The sequence below is a fragment of the Coregonus lavaretus genome, assembly GCF_964263955.1.
Source record: "Coregonus lavaretus genome assembly, chromosome: 1".
Taxonomy (NCBI): domain Eukaryota; kingdom Metazoa; phylum Chordata; class Actinopteri; order Salmoniformes; family Salmonidae; genus Coregonus; species Coregonus lavaretus.
In genome coordinates this window covers 87,337,762-87,355,841 of record NC_139988.1, presented here as the reverse complement: position 1 = coordinate 87,355,841, position 18,080 = coordinate 87,337,762, and the positions used below count along the sequence as shown (strand labels likewise).

The 18,080-nt window shown below is 45.9% G+C and overlaps 1 protein-coding gene across 2 annotated transcripts in view; it reads left to right on the top strand.

The window, feature by feature from the left end:
* LOC311137255 (LLGL scribble cell polarity complex component 2-like) overlaps positions 1-4,511 on the top strand; it is a 38,422-nt gene extending 33,911 nt beyond the window's left edge. For both annotated transcript variants that reach the window (XM_084171644.1, XM_084171645.1), the window contains 3 exons: positions 251-293; positions 525-586; positions 2,615-4,511. In XM_084171644.1, the coding sequence (XP_084027770.1) occupies positions 251-293; positions 525-586; positions 2,615-2,619 (110 nt within the window). In that variant the 3' untranslated portion in view covers positions 2,620-4,511. The remainder of the gene's footprint in view (positions 1-250; positions 294-524; positions 587-2,614) is intronic.
* The last annotated feature ends 13,569 nt before the right edge of the window (positions 4,512-18,080 follow it).

Sequence of the window (18,080 nt, the reverse complement as noted above, 5' to 3'; positions counted from 1 at the left end):
CGTAACCAACAGCAACGTTTTAGTATGTGAACCCTGCGGGGTTGCTAGCGCCGTGCTTTCGCCAGCTGTGCCACGTTGAAGTGTGTACTTTGACTGTCCTGTTGGCATCCAGTACACCTGACTATCAGCTCTATCTGCTACATAGGAATCCATAACCATACCATTGCATGTTTCATCGTGACCAACTTAATTCATGGCAACTGTCAATCATCATTGTGTGTCTGAGGTCTGACGTGTTTGTTCTTCACAGCTGTGCTTCAGGAGATCCAGAAATCTCTAGAAGGATACCAGCCGTGAGTATTCGTCCCTGAAGCCAAGTGACTTTTTAGTCATTTAGCAGACGCTCTTATCCAGAGCGATTTACAGGAGCAATTAGGGTTAAGTGCCTTGCTCAAGGGCACAGACAGATTTTTCACCTGGTCAGCTCGGGCTTTCGAATCAGCAACCTTTTAGTTACTGGCCCAATGCTGTTAACTCTTAACATGCCAATGTGTTTTGTTGGTGCTAATTTGTGTTTGATACAGGGCATTCCTGGAGAACAACGTGAAGAGTGCTCTCGCTGGAGGCAAGGTGCTGTCCAATGGAGGTGAGTTGGATATGATCAGTGCAGACCTGGCTTCAAATACATGTGTATTTGAGTATCTGGTATTTCAAATACTTTTTCTGTGTGAGTATTTTCGAATACACAGCCCAAAACGAGTACTTTTACTTTTGAGTATTTGAATGGTTATTTGTAAAAACCAAATAGTCTACCAAATAGTATTTTCAAGTACTTATTTCAAATACTATACTGAACTAAAATATTAACGCAACATTCAACGTGTTTACTGAGTTACACTTCATATGAAATCAGTCAATTAAAATAAATTCATTCATCTATGGATTTCACATGACTGGACAGGGGCGCAGCCATGGGGAGGAGACATATATTTTTTTGCCTGCGCCAAAGGCATCTATATCAGTCCGCTAATACAGGACTAGTAAAAGCCCAGTGCACTACTTTAGTGATCATTTTGTATTAATGTTTTATATATATTTTTTTTTTAACTGTGAGTCTGTCCCTGCGGCTTCACTGTGACAGACCCACTAGGATGACACCAGGGCATTTAAACGAATGTAGCCAGACTACGTCAACATAACTAAGCATCTGACCAAATTATGCAAGCTTTTAGTTCTGGGTTAACTGAGATGAATGAAAACGTGACCAGAGATCACATAAAGCCACAATACCAATGCCACTCAGCAGAAAGGAAGACCACCTAATTTCATCACATAACACCTATAACTATACTGAACAAAAATATAAACGCAACATCCAACAATTTCTAGGTTTTACTGAGTTTCAGTTCATATAAGGAAATCAGTTAGTTGAAATAAATTAATTAGGCCCTAATCTATGGATTTCACATGACTGGGCAGGGGTGCAGCCATGGGTGGTTCTGGGAGGGCATAGGCCCACCCACTTGGGTGCCAGGCCCAGCCAATTAGAATGAGTTTTTCCCCACAAAAGGGCGTTATTACAGAGTGAAATACTCCTCAGTTTTATCAGCTGGCCGGGTGGCTGGTCTCAGACGATCCCGCAGGTGAAGAAGCCGGATGTGGAGGTCCTGGGCTGGTGTGGTTACATGGGGTCTGCGGTTGTGAGGCCGGTTGGACGTACTGCCAAATTCTCTAAAACAACGTTGGAGGCGGATTATGGTAGAGAAATTAACATTCAATTCTCTGGCAACATCTCTGGTGGACATTCCTGCAGTCAGCCTGCCAATTGCACGCTCCCTCAACTTGAGACATCTGTGGCATTGCATTTTGTGACAAAACTGCACATTTTAGTGTGTGCTTTTATTGTCCCAGCACAAGGTGCACCTGTGTAATGATCATGCTGTTTAATCAGCTTCTTGATATGTCACAACTGTCAGGTTGATGGATTATCTTGGCAATGGAGAAATGCTCACTAACAGGGATGTGAACAAATACGTTTTTTGTGCAGATGGAACATTTCTGGGATCTTTTATTTCAGCTCATGAAACATGGAACCAACACTTTAGATGTTGCATTTATTTTTGTTTAGTATTTTTTTAAATACTATTTTAAAATACCTAGCTTAAATGCATGAGTGTACTGTATTGTAGTCAGTGTATTTTAGTTTTTTCAAAAACTTTCCAAGTGTGTTTCCAAAAACATTAAAAATATTCAGCCACTGAATATCTATTTTGAATGTATGTGAAAGTAACTAAGATATTTGAAATGGTATTTGAACCCAGGTCTGAAATGGTATTTGAACCCAGGTCTGGATCAGTATTAGTCTAGAGGAGTATGATGAGTATCACAATGGTGATGATGATTACTATGACGATGGCATTGAGGTTGTTCATTTGTTTTGCTCATCTCTTGTTCTCCCTCTCTCTCTCTGCCTCTCTCTCTGCCTCTCTCTCTCTCTGCCTCTCTCTGCCTCTCTCTCTCTCTGCCTCTCTCTCTCTCTGCCTCTCTGCCGCTCGCTCTCTCTGCCTCTCTCTCGCTCTCTCTCTCTGCCTCGCTCTCTCTGCCTCTCTCGCTCTCTCTCTCTGCCTCTCTCTCTCTCTCTGCCTCTCTCTCTCTCTGCCTCTCTCGCTCTCAGACTGAGCCAGCCTCTCCTGGGCATGATCGTGGAGTCTGCCTAGCGACTCCTGCCTAGCAAACTACGCCAACACTACTACTGCCACTACTGACCCCTGAACCATGACCCCTAGCCCCCAGAGACTCACCCCTGACCCCTAGCCTGAGAGGCTGAACCCTAAATGGCACTGTATTCCCCAAGTAGTGCACTGCTTTTGAGCAAAGCCCATATAGGGTGAGTGGTGTAGTGTATGAGGACTAGGGTGTGATCTGAGACTAGCCCATATAGAGAGGAGAGAGATGGAGAGGGGGACCACCGGCTGTGCCTAAAGACCAACCACTTTACTGTGATACCCTCCTACACTCAGTACCTCTACACCTGCCACACGGTGGTAATGATAATATGGTAATTCCGCTGACGCGCTTATCCAAAGCCACTTAGTTAACACACACATTCACACACAAGCCATAATTGCATTTAAAACACCCTACTCACTCACCCACCCACTCTCTCCTCACCCCGACCCCAGTCACGGCCTTCCGACCTTCAGCCTTTCGCCATTGAACCCAAGCGGACCTGTGGAACTCTGGTTCGTCCAATCCCAACCTTGCCTCAGCACATCCTCGCTTGCCTTCGTCTCTTAGAGAGAGACACGGGGGAGAGGGGGAGGAGGGACGGACGGACGGACATGTTTTTATTCCTGTTTTATTAGTAATTTAATTTTAATGTGATTTTGTATTGTTTTGATTTGATCTACAATCTAGATGGATGGATGGGGGGGGGGGAACTGTACAAGGAAAACAAGAATGTTAAAAAAAAAAGTGACCTGTTTTGACGTAGTAGTTTGTTTGCTGATGCTGACAAGACATTGTTTGGTGTGAGAGAGCGAGAGCAACACATGAGTATCTGTGGAATCACAACAGTTCATTTTAAACCACACCTGATACTAGAACAACAGTCTGGTAGCTAGAGCAGAAACCATATCCACACCTGATACTAGAACAACAGTCTGGTAGCTAGAGCAGAAACCATATCCACACCTGATACTAGAACAACAGTCTGGTAGCTAGAGCAGAAACCATATCCACACCTGATACTAGAACAACAGTCTGGTAGCTAGAGCAGAAACCATATCCACACCTGATACTAGAACAACAGTCTGGTAGCTAGAGCAGAAACCATATCCACACCTGATACTAGAACAACAGTCTGTTCTAGGATCAGTTTAGCCTTTTTATGTCTGGAAGATTATATGGACAGGTCCTGGATCAGCGCTCCTTGTGTAATATGGACAGGTCCTGGATCAGCGCTCCTTGTGTATACAGGCTCCGTTCTTGCTTTTGCCAACTCAGAAACAGATCTGCCTACCAGACTAGTCATATAAGACCACTGTGCCGTAAATGTCTCCCCAAGCGTTTTTATGCCAACTGACCTGCCCCTACCGTCCGCTCGTTAACGTGTAATAACCAGTTATAAGTTATAACCTGTCGTAGGTACTTGTCCACTACTGTGTAGCATACCATGTTGTACTTTCTAGGGGAACAACTTTCTATGGGGGTTTTAAATTTTTATCATGTAAACGTCCTTTTTTTTCAACACCGCAATGAATAATGTAATTTAGGAATGTAATATTAAGATATTGTAGTCAAATGTTTAATATATATGTGCTATATGATGATTCTAGGCCTGTTAACGGTTGGGTCTGTTTTATTAATGGGGGTTGTCTGCAATAGTCAGATCTTACAAGGAAATATTTTGGTACTGTTTCTCAAAATGCTGGGTATTTTAGCATTTTAGTGGTCTGCTCTAGAATATATTTTTGTAGTGAATGGTTGAGTATGAGAACCCTAATTTTTGAATCTAACTTTCACACTACAATGTCCTGCTGGAAAATGAATACATGTTTTTTTTTTCACGAGTTCATGTCTGTTCCTTTCTATGAAGTTTGACTTTATTCACTGCTTGATTGAACATTAGGGTTGCTGGTTCAAGCCATGCTCTGACTGTCCTCCCCTCAATCACAACATTCACAACAAGGTACATACAGTGGGGAGAACAAGTATTTGATACACTGCCGATTTTGCCGATTTTCCTACTTACAAAGCATGTAGTGGTCTGTAATTTTTATCATAGGTACACTTCAACTGTGAGAGACGGAATCTAAAACAAAAATCCAGAAAATCACATTGTATGATTTTTAAGTAATTAATTTGCATTTTATTGCATGACATAAGTATTTGATCACCTACCAACCAGTAAGAATTCCGGCTCTCACAGACCTGTTAGTTTTTCTTTAAGAAGCCCTCCTGTTCTCCACTCATTACCTGTATTAACTGCACCTGTTTGAACTCGTTACCTGTATAAAAGACACCTGTCCACACACTCAATCAAACAGACTCCAACCTCTCCACAATGGCCAAGACCAGAGAGCTGTGTAAAGACATCAGGGATAAAATTGTAGACCTGCACAGGCTGGGATGGGCTACAGGACAATAGGTAAGCAGCTTGGTGAGAAGGCAACAACTGTTGGCGCAATTATTAGAAAATGGAAGAAGTTCAAGATGACGGTCAATCACCCTCGGTCTGGGGCTCCATGCAAGATCTCACCTCGTGGGGCATCAATGATCATGAGGAAGGTGAGGGATCAGCCCAGAACTACACAGCAGGACCTGGTCAATGACCTGAAGAGAGCTGGGACCACAGTCTCAAAGAAAACCATTAGTAACACACTACGCCGTCATGGATTAAAATCCTGCAGCGCACGCAAGGTCCCCCTGCTCAAGCCAGCGCATTTCCAGGCCCGTCTGAAGTTTGCCAATGACCATCTGGATGATCCAGAGGAGGAATGGGAGAAGGTCATGTGGTCTGATGAGACAAAAATAGAGCTTTTTGGTCTAAACTCCACTCGCCGTGTTTAGAGGAAGAAGAAGGATGAGTACAACCCCAAGAACATCATCCCAACCGTGAAGCATGGAGGTGGAAACATCATTCTTTGGAGATGCTTTTCTGCAAAGGGGACAGGACGACTGCACCGTATTGAGGGGAGGATGAATGGGGCCATGTATCGCGAGATCTTGGCCAACAACCTCCTTCCCTCAGTAAGAGCATTGAAGATGGGTCATGGCTGGGTCTTCCAGCATGACAACGACCCGAAACACACAGCCAGGGCAACTAAGGAGTGGCTCCGTAAGAAGCATCTCAAGGTCCTGGAGTGGCCTAGCCAGTCTCCAGACCTGAACCCAATAGAAAATCTTTGGAGGGTGCTGAAAGTCCGTATTGCCCAGCGACAGCCCCGAAACCTGAAGGATCTGGAGAAGGTCTGTATGGAAAAGTGGGCCAAAATCCCTGCTGCAGTGTGTGCAAACCTGGTCAAGACCTACAGGAAACGTATGATCTCTGTAATTGCAAACAAAGGTTTCTGTACCAAACATTAAGTTCTGCTTTTCTGATGTATCAAATACTTATGTCATGCAATAAAATGAAAATCAATTACTTAAAAATCATACAATGTGATTTTCTGGATTTTTGTTTTAGATTCCGTCTCTCACAGTTGAAGTGTACCTATGATACAAATTACAGACCTCTACATGCTTTGTAAGTAGGAAAACCTGCAATATCGGCAGTGTATCAAATACTTGTTCTCCCCACTGTACATCTGATGGCTATGGCCTGAGGGTATATCCTGAGCCTCGTGAGTTTGGTGCTGGCCGGTCAAGTGGATAAAGGAGGAATCTGTTTTCATACAAGCACAGCCAAGAGTTTTAATAATCCATTATGGAGCAGTGCTTTGTTCACTAAGTGCCTGGGCCACAATCGCTTTGGTGAAACGTAACCTCTCCAATAGGACTGCCCTCAAAGACCAGGCAGCTCAACACCTCACTCTCTATTGGTGGCAAAAGGGAGAATGTATTAATTGTCTGTTCAAACATGACAGAAAGCACCTTGGCCCATATGGACTATGATGATCTCTGCCAGAATGTGCTGTTTAGAGCATATTGTACACTCATGTAGCCAATACAATGCCTTTTCATATTGTTGACATGCCGTTACCTGGTCCATAAGTAAAACCTTTTCAGTTGCATATTATTTTGTTTTAGTAGATTAGCTATAATATAATGCTCTTCAACTGAAAAAGGTGATATGAATTTACTGTGAAGAAGAGGGGGGGGGTGGAAGGCGAGCTTAGCCCGTGCATTCCAGAGCACTAATGGAATCATTCTTTCCAAGAGAATGCACTGCTCTCTTTCATTCTCTCAATCTCTCCCTTGTTTGTCATCACCTATTGTCAATCTCGCCACACACCTGCTCTCATCTTTCTTCTCCCTCGTTCACCAGCTGCCCAATATGAATAGCTATAGAGATGGCACATAATTTAGATCAATCTACAGCTAGTGTTACTTTATCAAGCTGAGATCCAAACATTTATTTTACATTTACATTTTAGTCATTTAGCAGACGCTCTTAACCAGAGCGACTTACAGGAGCAATTAGGGTTAAGTGCCTTGCTCAAGGGCACATTAATGTCATTTAGCAGACGCTCTTAGCCAGAGCGACTCACAAATTGGTGCGTTCACCCTATAGCCAGTGGGATAACCACTTTACAATTTGGGGGGGGGGGGGGGGGGGGGGGGGGGGGGGTTAGAAGGAATACTTTATCCTATCCCAGGTATTCCTTAAAGAGGTGGGGTTTCAAATGTCTCCGGAAGGTGGTGAGTGACTCCGCTGTCCTGGCGTCATGAGGGAGCTTGTTCCACCATTGGGGTGCCAGAGCAGCGAACAGTTTTGACTGGGCTGAGCGGGAGCTATGCTTCCGCAGAGGAAGGGGAGCCAGCAGGCCAGAGGTGGATGAACGCAATGTCCTCGTTTGGGTGTAGGGACTGATCAGAGCCTGAAGGTACAGAGGTGCCGTTCCCCTCACTGCTCCATAGGCAAGCACCATGGTCTTGTAGCGGATGCGAGCTTCAACTGGAAGCCAGTGGAGTGTGCGGAGGAGGGGGGTGACGTGAGAGAACTTGGGAAGGTTGAACACCAGACGGGCTGCGGCATTCTGGATGAGTTGTAGGGGTTTAATGGCACAGGCAGGGAGCCCAGCCAACAGCGAGTTGCAGTAGTCCAGACGGGAGATGACAAGTGCCTGGACCAGGACCTGCGCCGCTTCCTGTGTAAGGCAGGGTCGCACTCTCCGAATGTTGTAGAGCATGAACCTGCAGGAGCGGGTCACCGCCTTGATGTTGGCGGAGAACGACAGGGTGTTGTCCAGGGTCACGCCTAGGCTCTTCGCACTCTGGGAGGAGGACACAGCGGAGTTGTCAACCGTGATGGCGAGATCATGGAACGGGCAGTCCTTCCCCGGGAGGAAGAGCAGCTCCGTCTTGCCAGGGTTCAGCTTGAGGTGGTGATCCGTCATCCATACTGATATGTCTGCCAGACATGCAGAGATGCGATTCGCCACCTGGTTATCAGAAGGGGGAAAGGAGAAGATTAGTTGTGTATCGTCAGCGTAGCAATGATAGGAGAGACCATGTGAGGATATGACAGAGCCAAGTGACTTGGTGTATAGGGAGAAAAGGAGAGGGCCCAGAACCGATCCCTGGGGGACACCAGTGGTGAGAGCACGTGGTGCGGAGACAGCTTCCCGCCACGCCACTTGGTAGGAGCGACCGGTCAGGTAGGACGCAATCCAGGAGTGAGCCGCGCCGGAGATGCCCATCTCGGAGAGGGTGGAGAGGAGGATCTGATGGTTCACAGTATCAAAGGCAGCAGACAGGTCTAGAAGGACAAGAGCAGAGGAGAGAGAGTTAGCTTTAGCAGTGCGGAGAGTCTCCGTGACACAGAGAAGAGCAGTCTCAGTTGAATGACCAGTCCTGAAACCTGATTGGTTTGGATCAAGAAGGTCATTCTGAGAGAGATAGCAAGAGAGTTGGCTAAAGACGGCACGCTCAATAGTTTTGGAAAGAAAAGAAAGAAGGGATACTGGTCTGTAGTTGTTGACATCAGTGGGGTCGAGTGTTGGTTTTTTGAGAAGGGGAGCAACTCTCGCTCTCTTGAAGACGGAAGGGACATGGCCAGCGGTCAAGGATGAGTTGATCAGCGAGGTGAGGTAGGGGAGAAGGTCACCGGAGATGGTCTGGAGAAGGGAGGAGGGGATGGGGTCAAGCGGGCAGGTTGTTGGGCGGCCTGCAGTCACAAGTCGCAGGATTTTATCTGGAGAGAGAGGGGAGAAAGAAGTCAAAGCATAGGGTAGGGCAGTGTGAGCAGGACCAGCAGTGTTATTAGACTTAACAAACGAGGATCGGATGTCGTCAACCTTCTTTTCAAACCTTCTTTTTCATTTATAGCCATGTAGGATGTTACAATGGCTTTTTTTTTTGCTATGTTCAAAATTATTTAAATGTTAGTGAACATCAACTGAATAACAAAAACCTGAAGTTATTTTTGTCTGTGGTAGTTAGCCATAGCAAGTCCTATGTTGTCTGCTAATACAATAGAACTATGATAGTACTTTTGTGATACCGTAGATAATGGGGTCAGTAGCTTAGCTGTGTGTCTAACCTACGGCCTGTGTGTCAAGTGGCCATCGGGATCATGGTGTAAAATGTCTGAAACTGTCCTAATGCTGACTGACTCTGGTTGACAAGCTTGTTACATGACCTGGTGCCCTTGCATCTATTTATGAAGTTATCTAAACATGTATGTGTGTGAGCGCCTGAGTGATTCCTTCTCTGAGGCAAGTTGGAAGGTTTTACTGAAAGGAGAGACATAAGATCCGGGTTCTTCACCTGCAGGATCGTCTGAGACCAGCCACCCGAACAGCTAACGAAACTGACGAGTATTTATGTCTGTAATAAAGCCCTTTTGTGGGTAAAACTAATTCAGATTGGCTGGGCCAGGCCCACCCATGGCTGTGCATCTGCCCAGTCATGTGAAATCCATAGATTAGGGCCTAATTAATTTATTTCAATTGACTGATTTCCTTATATGAACTGTAACTCAGTAAAGTCTTGAAATTGTTGCATGTTGCATTTATATTTTTGTTCAGTATATATTTATCTCCCATACTTTGTTATTCATTCCTGTGCTGGGTAACTTGAACTTATCTTCTTTACCATATTGTCTGTAGTTATGTTCCCACTCTGCATCTGCAGGTAATCATTTTATTCAAACAAAAGAGGAATAAAAGCTTGACATTTCACCTGTAAAAAAAATTAAAGGTGGGAGAGAGAAGAAAACAGACACCGGAAAGAAACAAAGGAAGAAAGCCGACCTGGGAGAACAAGAGAAAACAACCCCCCCCCCCCCCCCCCCCCCCCCCCCGCAGTCACCAATGGAAAGGTAGGAAAGGGCAATAAAAAGAGGTCAAAGGAAGTAGAGAGGAACAAAGAAGAAGAAGAGTAGCAAGAAAGGGAAAGAGCCGTCCAAAGAACATCAGATCGAAAACAGTGAAAAAGTCTGAATGCTAGATCATCCTCTCAGAAGAAAAGGATGACTGCTAAAGGCGGGATAAATAAAGCTATCAGATCTAAACCTGGATCAAAAAAACACCCCCAACCAAAGGTGGGAGGGGAGACACACCTACACCTATAACACCTACACCTATAACACCTACACCTATAACACCTACACCTATAACACCTACCTACACCTATAACACCTACCTACACCTATAACACCTACACCTATAACACCTACACCTATAACGCCTACACCTATAACGCCTACACCTATAACGCCTACACCTATAACGCCTACACCTATAACGCCTACACCTATAACACCTACACCTATAACACCTACACCTATAACACCTAGCTTAGCAAAGACTGTACAAAAAAAAAAGATAGCTGTCATAGTGAGTGAAAACGGGGAGGAGACTGAGGAATCTGAGAGCAAGGGAGAGCGCTCAGTGGAGGAGAGCGAAGAGGAGCCAGTTTGTAATGAGGAGACGACAGAGGAGAGCAGCGAAGAGGAGGTTGTGGTGTCAGACACAGAGAGAAGCACAGAGGGGCAGGTAGACCATGAATCGGAGGAGGAACCTACAGAGAAATTGCAAATCAGGAAATGAGGGGAACCTAAAGAGAATCCAGTCAGTAGTGAGGAAGAGGACGAGAAGGGGGAAGAGGAAGAATCAGAGGCTGTGACCAGCGATGGACATGAATCTGAGAAGGTAACTTCAAGGAAAAGAGAGTTGCCAAAGAAAGCTGCCGCCGTACCACAACTCAGTTTGACTACCAGCGTCCCTGCCCAAGCAGGGGTCTGAAATCCAAGATGGCTGACAAACCCGTGACACCATAGAAACCCATGAAAGCAGAGAAAAAGAAAGGGAAACAGGAAGCCAGTCGAGCAGAGGAAGAAGCACAGACTCTGAAAGCTGTTTCCCTTAGCAAGGCTGACGCTGCAAAACACAAGGACCAGACCCTGAAGCTAGCCAAACAAAGAAAAACCTCAATCAAAGACAACGATGCTTCTTCTTCCCCAGTGGAGACGCAGGAGGATGAAGCTACCTCAACTTCATCTAAAGGCTGAAGGCTGATGATGGATGATGGTGCTGAAAGCAAAAGGAAAAGATCTGGCCAAGGAGAACAGGAATGAGCGAAAGAGGAACAACAAGATGGCGAATGAAAAGAAGCCAAACAGGGGAAACAGGAAAAACATTGGCCTGATCATGGGCAGAGTCAAGATGGCGTCTGTTCGATACAGGACCAGTAAGCTGCTGGCAAAAGCCTAGAGAGGAAGCAGCTACAGCCTGGTCTACAGATGCAGTCTCAGCCAAACCCACGGGCCGTCTCATCGCTCGTAGGAAAAGCGTGACGACTCTACGCCATGTCTCGGGCTGGATCAGGGGGAAGATGCCCAAAGGGTTCAACCTGAGGAGTAAACTGAAAGCAGTGACCCAGGCCATTGGTGTCTCCCGCTGGCTTGGGCATGGGCAAGGCCAAAGGAATTCTGCCAACACAACCTGCCCAGCCATTCCAGCCTGCTGGAACCAGACCTCACCCTCCTCAAGACCATCAAGAAGCCTGTTCCTGGATCAGCAGCAGAGCCGAGGAGGACTGGAAGTACAAGCGGGAGCACAGCAGCACAGAGAGCAGACACCAGCAATGAGGACAGAAAAAGTGAGGCGACAATTTAAGGCAATGTTGGTGTCAGCATCCTGGAAGGCAGCCAGGGGAAAAATGGGCAACGGCCAACTCAAACAAACTGACCAAGCCTCTCTGTAGTGGTGAAATAGGAGTAGGGGGCCTCCTGAGCATCGCAGAGGCGTCACTACAGATCCAGGTTCAATCCCTGGCTGTGTCGCAGCCGGCTGTGACCGGGAGACCCATGAGGCAGCTCACAATTGGCCCAGCATCGTCCGGGTTAGGGGAGGGTTTGGCCGGCTGGGATGTCCTTGTCCCATCGCGCTCTAACGACTCCTTGTGGCGGCCGTGCGCATGCATGCTGACTTCGGTTGCTAGCTGTACGGTGTTTCCTCCGACACATTGGTGCGGTTTGCTTCCGGGTTAAGCGAGCAGTGTGTCAAGAGCAGTGCGGCTTGTCAGGGTCGCATTTCGGAGGACGCATGGCTCTCAACCTTCGCCTCTCCCGAGTCCGTAGGGAGATGCAGCGATGGGACAAGACTGTAACTACCAATTGGATATCACGAAAAAGGGGTAAAAAGTACACAAAAAATAAATAGGAGTAGGAACCAAGCCATGGAGCTACAGTCCCAAAGAGGGAGACAGGAGCTGGGTCTAGGGTCGTGGGGTCGTGGGGTCGTACTATGAGGACGAGGCTGATCGAGAGGTGGCCCAGCTGATGGGAGAGGAGGGGCTGTACCCTATTGGCCCACCTGAGGTGCACTGGGCTAGATGATATGATAATTTATATCACAGTTTTACACAGTAAAGTGTGTTCAAGGTTACGAATGATAATGAATTTGATTGTTTCCTTTATCATGATAATAGCTCACAGAAAACCTCACAGGCTGGTTATGTATAAGGCTCACTCAGTTATCAAGACATAGCCAAAACCCCACTACCGTCCCAACCCGCCCTACCCTCAGGACTGGCTGCGAGCGGATACCCTCCTGCCCCACTAGGTGGACATGAGGATGGGGACCAGGCCAGGACGGGGGAGGACCCTGCCAGTCTGGGGAACCTGCTCAGGACATGCTGGAGAGCCCCCTCAACAGCACAAAGGTATTAGAAACAACTACCACCCATTGATTAACGCCCAATGTACAGGAAAATGGCTTACTTCACCTGACAAAGGTACCGTTGTTGAATGATGCGAGGAAAATTCATAATTTGAAAAGCCATCATTTTCTTAGGTTTTCCATTGAAATATCTGGAGGCGCAAACCGTTGAAGTCAATGTAACTCCTAATGCAGGTTCGATATGTAACACAGAGCCTATTCGCTGTCAATCAGTGTGTACTGACTAAAACCCATATCAGAGACCTCTACTAGTTTATTTGTTTTCCAGTTAGTGCCAATACAATAGAGCAGAGCACAAAGAAATGCTGATTCAGGCCTACAGTATATCAGTTATCGCAGTCAGACCATAAATACAGGTGTATTTGGTTGCCTGTAGTCGAAGGGCTTTGAGGAGGAGAGGGGGTGATGGGGCTGGGGGATAGGGTTAGAGGACAATGAAAAGAGAGTAACTATAGTTACAGAGTAGCACAAGAAGATAGCAATAGAATGAAGGTAAATGGGTTAGAAGAGATGAGATATCCATTGTGCCTGGTTCTGGAAGAGGGGGCGTGTGGCTGACGCATGCCCGTTCTGTGCTCACCTTTCCCAGGTAGTGATGGCAGGGACTGACCTGGCTGTGGAGGTGGACGAGGTAGAGGACCTGTCCCAGCTACAGTAGGAGTGAGAGATAATGCAATGCACAGCCAACACAACCACACCTCTGTGTTAACTGGTGTTTGTCTCTAGGGAGGTGTGCCAGAGCGTTCTGCTGCTGAATCTGAAGAAGAGGTTTCACCGCGACTCCATCTACGTTGGTAACCCCACAACTGAAACTTAGACCGATCTCGCTCTCTCTCTCTATATATATAACCATGTACAGTCAGGTCCATAATTATTGGCACCCTTGATAAAAACATGTTATCTGACCATAGAACCACCAGTTTTAGTGTTATTTATTTAATAGTATTTTTTGCTCATCTTAATCAAGGGTGCCAATAATTATGGACCTGGCTGTAGATCACAACTCTCCCTCTCTCTAACAGCCATATTAGATAACCATCTCGTGTTCCCCTGTGTCCCTGACAAACATAGGTAACATTCTGCTGTCATTTAACCCCTTCAAGCCCCCTAGCCTCTACACAGAGGACCTCCGACAACAACACAAGGGCAAGGAGCAGCAATACAACCCTTCGTGAGTAACGGCAGTGGAACTCAGGAGTAAATCAAGAGTAAAAATACAACTTATTGAACAGATAAAAATACACCTTATGAAACAGCGGGGACTGTGAAGCAACACAAACATAGGCACAGAGACATGCATACACACACGATAACAAATGCACTATACACACAAACGTAAACATGGATTTTGTGTTGTAGATATGTGGTAGTAGAGTAGTGGCCCGAGGGCACACACTTCATGTGTTGTGAAATGTATTATGATGTTTTTTTTAAATGTAATAACTGCCTTAATTTTGCTGGACCTCAGGAAGAGTAGCAGCTGCCTTGCCACACTGTTACTATGTCACCAATCTGAGTAACGGCAGAGGAACAAACAGAGAGGAATGCCAAGGGAACCCTCCTTTTGCTAATGCAGGTCTGTGGATGTTTCTGCATAGGTGCAGTCATGTCTATGCCATCGCTGATGCAGCCTTCAGCCAATCTCAGAGCTCACCACAAGAACAGTGCATTGTCACCGGCCTCTCTTTCTCTCTTTCTTTATTTCTCTCTCGCTTTCTTTCCCTCTTTCTGTGATGAGTGTGATAGAAGGAGTCAGACGCAGGAGGGTAAATCACAGAATACAGAGTTTATTCCGTCGTACACAAATGCGCTGGATAGCGACACACGAAAACAGGCACAGGGGAAACGATCTACCCTGGCAATACACGGTACGGGATACTCCAACAATATACAGGCACAGGGGGAATCTCTACCCCGGCAATACAAAGGGAGAGTAGCTCCACCGAGCTACACTACTCTCACAAATAACAATCACCCACAAGGACAAAGGGGGCAGAGGGAACACTTATACATGGACTAATGAGGGGATATGAACCAGGTGTGTGTAATTGACAAGACAAGACAAATGGAATGATAAGATGAGGAGCGTCAGTGGCTAGAAGGCCGGTGACGACGAACACCGAAGCCTGCCCGAACCAGGAGAGGAGGCAGCTTCGGAGGAAGTCGTGACACTTTCTTTCTTTCTTTCTCTCTTTCTCTCTCTTTCTCTCTCTTTCTTTCTATTTATTTATTTATCTCTTTCCCTCTTTCTTTCTTTCTCTCTTTCCTGTTCTCCTTTTCTCTTTAGAGTATGGTATTGTTCTGTCCTCGAGTCTACAGCTGTATTTATGTGTGTTGCGTCTTTCTACAGTGGTCAGAGTGGATGAGGTAAGACTGAGGCCACCAAGCGGATAGTCCACTGCCTCAGACAGCCCATGGAGGTGCTGCCGATCCTAGAGCGTTTTGGTAATGCCAAGACCATCCTCAACAACAACTCCAGTCGCTTTGGCAAATACCTTCACATTGACATTCTCCACTAAGTAATTTCTCCTCATTCGCCCTGTAGATAAACAAGGTTGCGTTCAATTGGCATAAAACAGGAGAAAACATTGATTTCTATCATTTCATTGGTCGACACTGGTGTGGTGGTGGGGACTTCAATGTCAAAGTACTTCCTTGAGAAGTCACGCGTTGTCTTCCAGGTGAGGTTTTCGTGTGAGACGATTGGGAGCTTATTGTCCCTACCCTGTGTCTGTACCGAGTCAGAGACTTTACTCATGGTTCACCAGACTTTTACTGTATTGTCATCAGACCAACGAGGAGAGGAACTACCATGTAAACAGGAGCAGAGATATACTACTACCTCAATTAGTAGAGTCAGGTTTATACTGGGCTGGGGAAAAACCCTTCATATCCCAGCCCACTGGGCACAGACATCAATTCAACGTCTATTCCACCATCATTTTGTTGACATGACGTGGAAACAACGTTGATTCAACCAGTGTGCTCAGTGGGAGGTGTTCCTTGGACCAGGAATGAGGGACACTGATGTCAGTCAAGCTGAATAGACTCCTCGACCGTCCCCGTCTCTGTCAGGGCGGGTCCTGTCAGCTGAAGGGGAAGCTGGACAAACAGGACTTCCTGTTGTTGTTCGATTGGTCGACATGCTGACCAGATCTCCACAGTCTAGGCCATCCTCTCCTCCATACTACACCTGGGGAATATCTGCTTTGGTCGTGGTCAAAAGTTTTGAGAATTACACAAATATTAATTTTCACAAAGTCTGCTGCCTCAGTTTTTATGATGGCAATTTGCATATACTCCAGAATGTTATGAAGAGTGATCAGATGAATTGCAATTAATTGCAAAGTCCCTCTTTGCCATGAAAATGAACTTAATCCCCAAAACACATTTCCACTGCATTACAGCCCTGCCACAAAAGGACCAGCTGCCATCATGTCAGTGATTCTCTCGTAAACACAGGTGAGAGTGTTGACGAGGACAAGGCTGGAGATCACTCTGTCATGCTGATTGAGTTAGAATAACAGACTGGAAGCTTTTAAAGGAGGGTGGTGCTTGAAATCATTGTTCTTCCTCTGTTAACCATGGTTACCTGCAAGGAAACACATGCCGTCATCATTGCTTTGCACAAAAGGGCTTCACAGGCAAGTATATTGCTGCTAGTAAGATTGCACCTAAATCAACCATTTATCGGATCATCAAGAACTTCAAGGAGAGAGGTTCAATTGTTGTGAAGAAGGCTTCAGGGCGCCCAAGAAAGTCCAGCAAGCGCCAGGACCGTCTCCTAAAGTTGATTCAGCTGCGGGATCGGGGCACCACCAGTGCAGAGCTTGCTCAGGAATGGCAGCAGGCAGGTGTGAGTGCATCTGCACGCACAGTGAGGCGAAGACTTTTGGAAGATGGCCTGGTGTCAAGAAGGGCTGCGAGGAAGCCACTTCTCTCCAGGAAAAACATCAGGGACAGACTGATATTCTGCAAAAGGTACAGGGATTGGACTGCTGAGGACTGGGGTAAAGTCATTTTCTCGGATGAATCCCCTTTGCAATTGTTTGGGGCATCCGGAAAAAAGCTTGTCCAAAGAAGACAAGGTGAGCGCTACCATCAGTCCTGTGTCATGCCAACAGTAAAGCATCCTGAGACCATTCATGTGTGGGGTTGCTTCTCAGCCAAGGGAGTGGGCTCACTCACAATTTTGCCTAAGAACACAGACATGAATAAAGAATGGTACCAACACATCCTCCGAGAGCAACTTCTCCCAACCATCCAAGAACAGTTTGGTGACGAACAATGCCTTTTCCAACATGATGGAGCACCTTGCCATAAGGCAAAAGTGATAACTAAGTGGCTCGGGGAACAAAACATAGACATTTTGGGTCTATGGCCAGGAAACTCCCCAGACCTTAATCCCATTGAGAACTTGTGGTCAATCTTCAAGAGGCGGGTGGACAAACAAAAACCCACACATTTTGACAAACTCCAAGCATTGATTACACAAGAATGGGCTGCCATCAGTCAGGATGTGGCCCAGAAGTTAATTGACAGCATGCCAGGGTGGATTGCAGAGGTCTTGAAAAAGAAGGGTCAACACTGCAAATATTGACTCTTCGCATAAACTTCATGTAATTGTCAATAAAAGCCTTTGACACTTATGGAATGCTTGTAATTATATTTCAGTATACCATAGTAACATCTGACAAAAATATCTAAAAACACTGAAGCAGCAAACTTAAGCTAACACCAGACACAGATGAAGACCTAGCTAGCCAGTAACTAGCTAACACCAGACACAGATGAAAGGGGAAACATATAAGTATCTTTACCATAGATAAATAGGGTAAACTTTGAATTATATTTGCTGACACCCTACAGTCAAATTTTGGCACCAGTAGAGTAGCTATCTAGCTATATAAACCACACCCCTCTGCAACACGCCTTCTCTGATGTTGGTTACAAGGCGGTACTTATTTAAATTAGATAAGAGTATATTGTGTTACCATTGGTGTATTCAAATAACACTAATCACTCAGCACTACTAACCAGTAGAGTAGCTGTCTAGCTATATAAACGACAGCCCTCTGCAAACACGCCATGTTACCATTGGTGTATTAAAATCAAGTTAAGGTGATGTCACCTTGTCCCCTTAATAATGAATCCTAGTGTTTGACATGAGGGAGGGGACCAGTAACTTTATGATCAAACTTTATCAATGTAGAAGCAACAGTGATTTTTCATACCTTGGCAGCTGTCACTATCCAGTGGAACATCAGAGCGTTCATTTACAGACGCAACTGT